General features: G+C 30.0%; 1 protein-coding gene across 1 annotated transcript; it reads left to right on the top strand.

The window, feature by feature from the left end:
• The first annotated feature begins 455 nt into the window (after positions 1 to 455).
• LOC111001545 lies at positions 456 to 3602 on the top strand. Its single transcript, XM_022271473.2, has 4 exons — positions 456 to 483; positions 1077 to 1551; positions 2901 to 2965; positions 3550 to 3602. Exons 1-4 carry the CDS (start codon positions 456 to 458, stop codon positions 3600 to 3602), a joined length of 621 nt encoding a protein of 206 aa, XP_022127165.1.
• The last annotated feature ends 284 nt before the right edge of the window (positions 3603 to 3886 follow it).

Below are 3886 nucleotides of genomic sequence, written 5' to 3'. Positions count from 1 at the left end.
TATTGAAATTTATACTAGCTTTAAACTAAGGGATTTCTCGTGTAAACCATATTTTACCGTCTTGAGAATTCTAAAGGAGGGATTAAATATTTCAAAATATTGCATGGAAACTTATGCTTCTTTCTGTTGGCTAATAAATTCGTAATATATATAAATTATTCTTACTGTATATAACCAAAAGATTTCACAATTTCAACCTGACAGACCTCTCCCGATTTTATTAAGTATTATGTTTGTGACATGAAAAAGATCTTTACTCTACTGAATAAAGGAATAGCAATAAAAATCTTGCCAATTACAGATTTCTACATAAAGTTAATAAAATATAGAATATCAAATTTATGACTAAGCGAAGCGAAAAGAGATAAACGCCGGTTCTAGTCGTAAAAAAACCATAAAGCAAATTAAATTCGATCTACCTTTTTAATATCAGCCTTTGAACGGACGAGGCCAGTATGAAACGATTAATTGTGTTACTCTTATGTAAGTTTTACGAATTTATTTTTAAAATAAATATTACTTTTTCTTTGATCGCCCATTGATGTAGGAGTAGCCAAACCTAGTGTCTGTCCCTGGACACTGGGCAGGGGAGTAGAGTGAAAATTAATTAACAAAAAAACCTAGTGTCTGGTGGGTTGAACTGGCTGTCCACTAATGGACTTTCTGACTGAAGGAAATTATTGACAGGAAAACAGACTAAGTCCCAAAAGTACGGTGATGGCGTGTGTTACGCACAGAAAACATCTATTTACCAATTAGAAAACACAAGTGGTTATAAAACATATACACAAGTATGAGGTCTTTTTTCTCCCATCTGAGTACAGGAAGGGCATTTTATGAGGATTATCATTAGGATCATTTGGACATTTTTAGTTTGTTTAAGATTATTATATATATTATGTATCTTTTCTTCTTATAAGTTGGCCTTATATATGTCTCTTTCAATATTTCACCACGTAGGTAGAGTCATTTATTAGTTATAAAATATGTATTTTTTATTCAGTGGACAGATAGATAATATGTAGAAATACTTACCAATAATAATAGATACTTTTTCATTATAAATTTTCTTTAAGCCTCAATATCAATACAAACTGAAGCCTATCCCCAACCAAGGATCCAAGTTTATGAAATAAGAAAATCAAATGAAAATCGTGATGTCGATACCCACTACTATGACCTAGATGGTTCAACAAAAGATGATTTTATGGAAAATATTGCCAAAATTCATAAAAAAATTAATTTAAAAAGCCTTAATAAATTAATAAAGCTACTGTCCGCTAATGAAGATGTTAAACCTGTGAATAAACTAAAAACTTTTTCCAATAGAATTTATTCAAAGGATAGAAATGAATTTAAAAAAATCGATAGTGATCTAGATCGCTTGAGTCGAGCTGACATTGTAAGTTTTGATGATAAAGAATCCAGATCGGAAGACCTTAGTAAATTGATCCAGTACCTAACAAGAACTGATGAAGATAGGATGAGTGACAATTCCGAATTTGAAGATCTCACCCGAAGTTCACCTCTAGTTATTGTATCAGTAGATGAGTAAGTATTTTTAGCGTAAAATATATATCTTATGTATAAAATTCTCGAGTCGCGGTGTTTGTTGTTAATCTTCTCCGAAACGGCTTTCCCGATTCTCATGAAATTTTGTGTGCATATTGGGTAGGTCTGAGAATTGGACAACATCTATTTTTTATCCCCCTAAATAGTAAGGGTAACATAAATTTTTTTTCAACTTTAGATACAAAACAAATATTTTTTTTATAATACAGCATTAGTAAATACATATAAGTAACCCTGAATTTTCAACCCTTTACAATCATTGTTGCGATTTTTATTTTTAATAATTTCTTTTTTTTTCTCAATTAAAAAATAAATATTTAAAAAAAAGGTTTTGAAAATCCATTCAAATGTATTCGCTTTCATTGTTTATAACGCTTTCGATTATAAGAACATCCCCGAACACTCATAGTAGATAATTATTTTTATTGACCTAAAAAAATATTTCTTACAAATAATATACATGGCAAAACAACGTTTGCCGGGTCAGCTAGTAGTCTCATTATATTGTGTACGTCATTAAAAGTCTGTGTTTTGTTATCGACGTGATGTAAATGTGTTATTATTGCACTTGTTACTTTATTATTGCAGCTCCTTATAATTTCCTTGTACACTTAAACTTTAAACCGATTAAATTTGGTTGAGTTCCTTGACATTTATTTTCGCTCAGTCTATGCCCTTGATTTGGGAACTGGTAGTAATTGTAAATTTAGATCTTCCTATTTTATTTTACCAATGAAATTAAATATAATTATTGTGCAACTTGATTAGAGAAAGCAAACCAGGAGAAAATATTATTTTATAACATCAGCTCTGTGAGACAATTGAATAGTATTAAAAATGTCAAATTATTCACGTACCACATACTAAACTTAAGTTATTAAAAGATTTTTAAAATAATAAGGGCCTATTTCACAATGTATGCATGAAGTAACAAATGGCTATGCAACGCATAAATTATTCGAATGATAAAAGTTTCAAATAAGATACTTCGCGTTTCATGACGTATAGCTATCTGACAGTCGTGAAACGCAAAAATACTGTTTATCCTACCAATAAGTAATAAATAGCTTATTTGGAACTTATCCGGACATTGTGAAACAGACCCTAAGAATTATATATTACCATTAGGGATATTATTATCTTTCGTTTGTTAAAAACGGTACCAAACTGTTCACATTTTAATTAATTTGTATTCATTTTGGTTTAAAATAACAGTTTAAAGCTAAAGTTATTGTGCAATAATCATGTAAAGTTATCACAGATTTAACCCAACATAAATGTATTTTATATGTGTTTAATTAAAAACGTTATTTGCTCCGATATTAAAGGCAACCACAGGACGTAACCGCACTGGGAAAGCTACTACGCTCACCGCTACGAACTCAATATTATGGTATAGTTTATAGTTTATCTACTCTTCATTATTTTTAGTTCTGCACGTAATATATTTTATTTGTGCTATAAGCTAAAGTTTTCATATAATCTTATGTTTGATGTTGATGCTATTTTGTTGGCCTGTGGATTGTTTTTTTTGTGTACATTAAACACTCGTACGGTGAAGGAAAATTATTGTGAGAAAACTGACTTGCGTTTGAAACATTTTTGCCTATATCATGTGTAGTTATGTGTAAATAAAGGCTAATTATCTGCACGCATATATACCTGAACCACCAAGAAAGGGGTGTATCGCAAGGAATAGCTTGTTAGTAATTTAGAAACAGGCTAAGGCTATTTATCACGTGTGTATACGTTTATCAAGGTATCTCTTACCACAGAGTATAATAAATCGACGTAATGTTAGTATAGAAAACACCTGGTTAACAAATTTACATTCAATATAACTCGGAAGATGGATTAATAAATTATAACGAATATATGACAACACAATAGCTTAAATTAAGCTGATAGTCTCTTTATAGTATTTAGATATTAATAGTAATTTTCTCGTAGAAAATGATTTATATATATTATTTGCAGAAGACAGAACAGCGCCACCACCAAACGCACGGCCTTACGACATCGACTTCTGATGATCGCAACTTGAAAAATAGTATAAAATAATTATGAATTGATGATAAATAAAAGTCTGTTAAATATATTTCCTTAAGCCTATAAATCTATGTATAAAGAGTTCAGTATTACGTACGTTTTTATAGACACACATGTAGTAACTAGAATTATACTTAGTTCGTAAGCTCATCGAACTAGTCTAGGTTTAGATCTAGAAAACGGCATTATCGGCGATATTTGATGATGACATATTACTTATAAAAATACAATCAAGTTTGTCTAAATCAGTTTTTATGATTTTTTT

The sequence above is a fragment of the Pieris rapae genome, chromosome 8, assembly GCF_905147795.1.
Source record: "Pieris rapae chromosome 8, ilPieRapa1.1, whole genome shotgun sequence".
NCBI lineage: Eukaryota > Metazoa > Arthropoda > Insecta > Lepidoptera > Pieridae > Pieris > Pieris rapae.
This window is presented reverse-complemented; position numbering and strand designations above follow the sequence as displayed.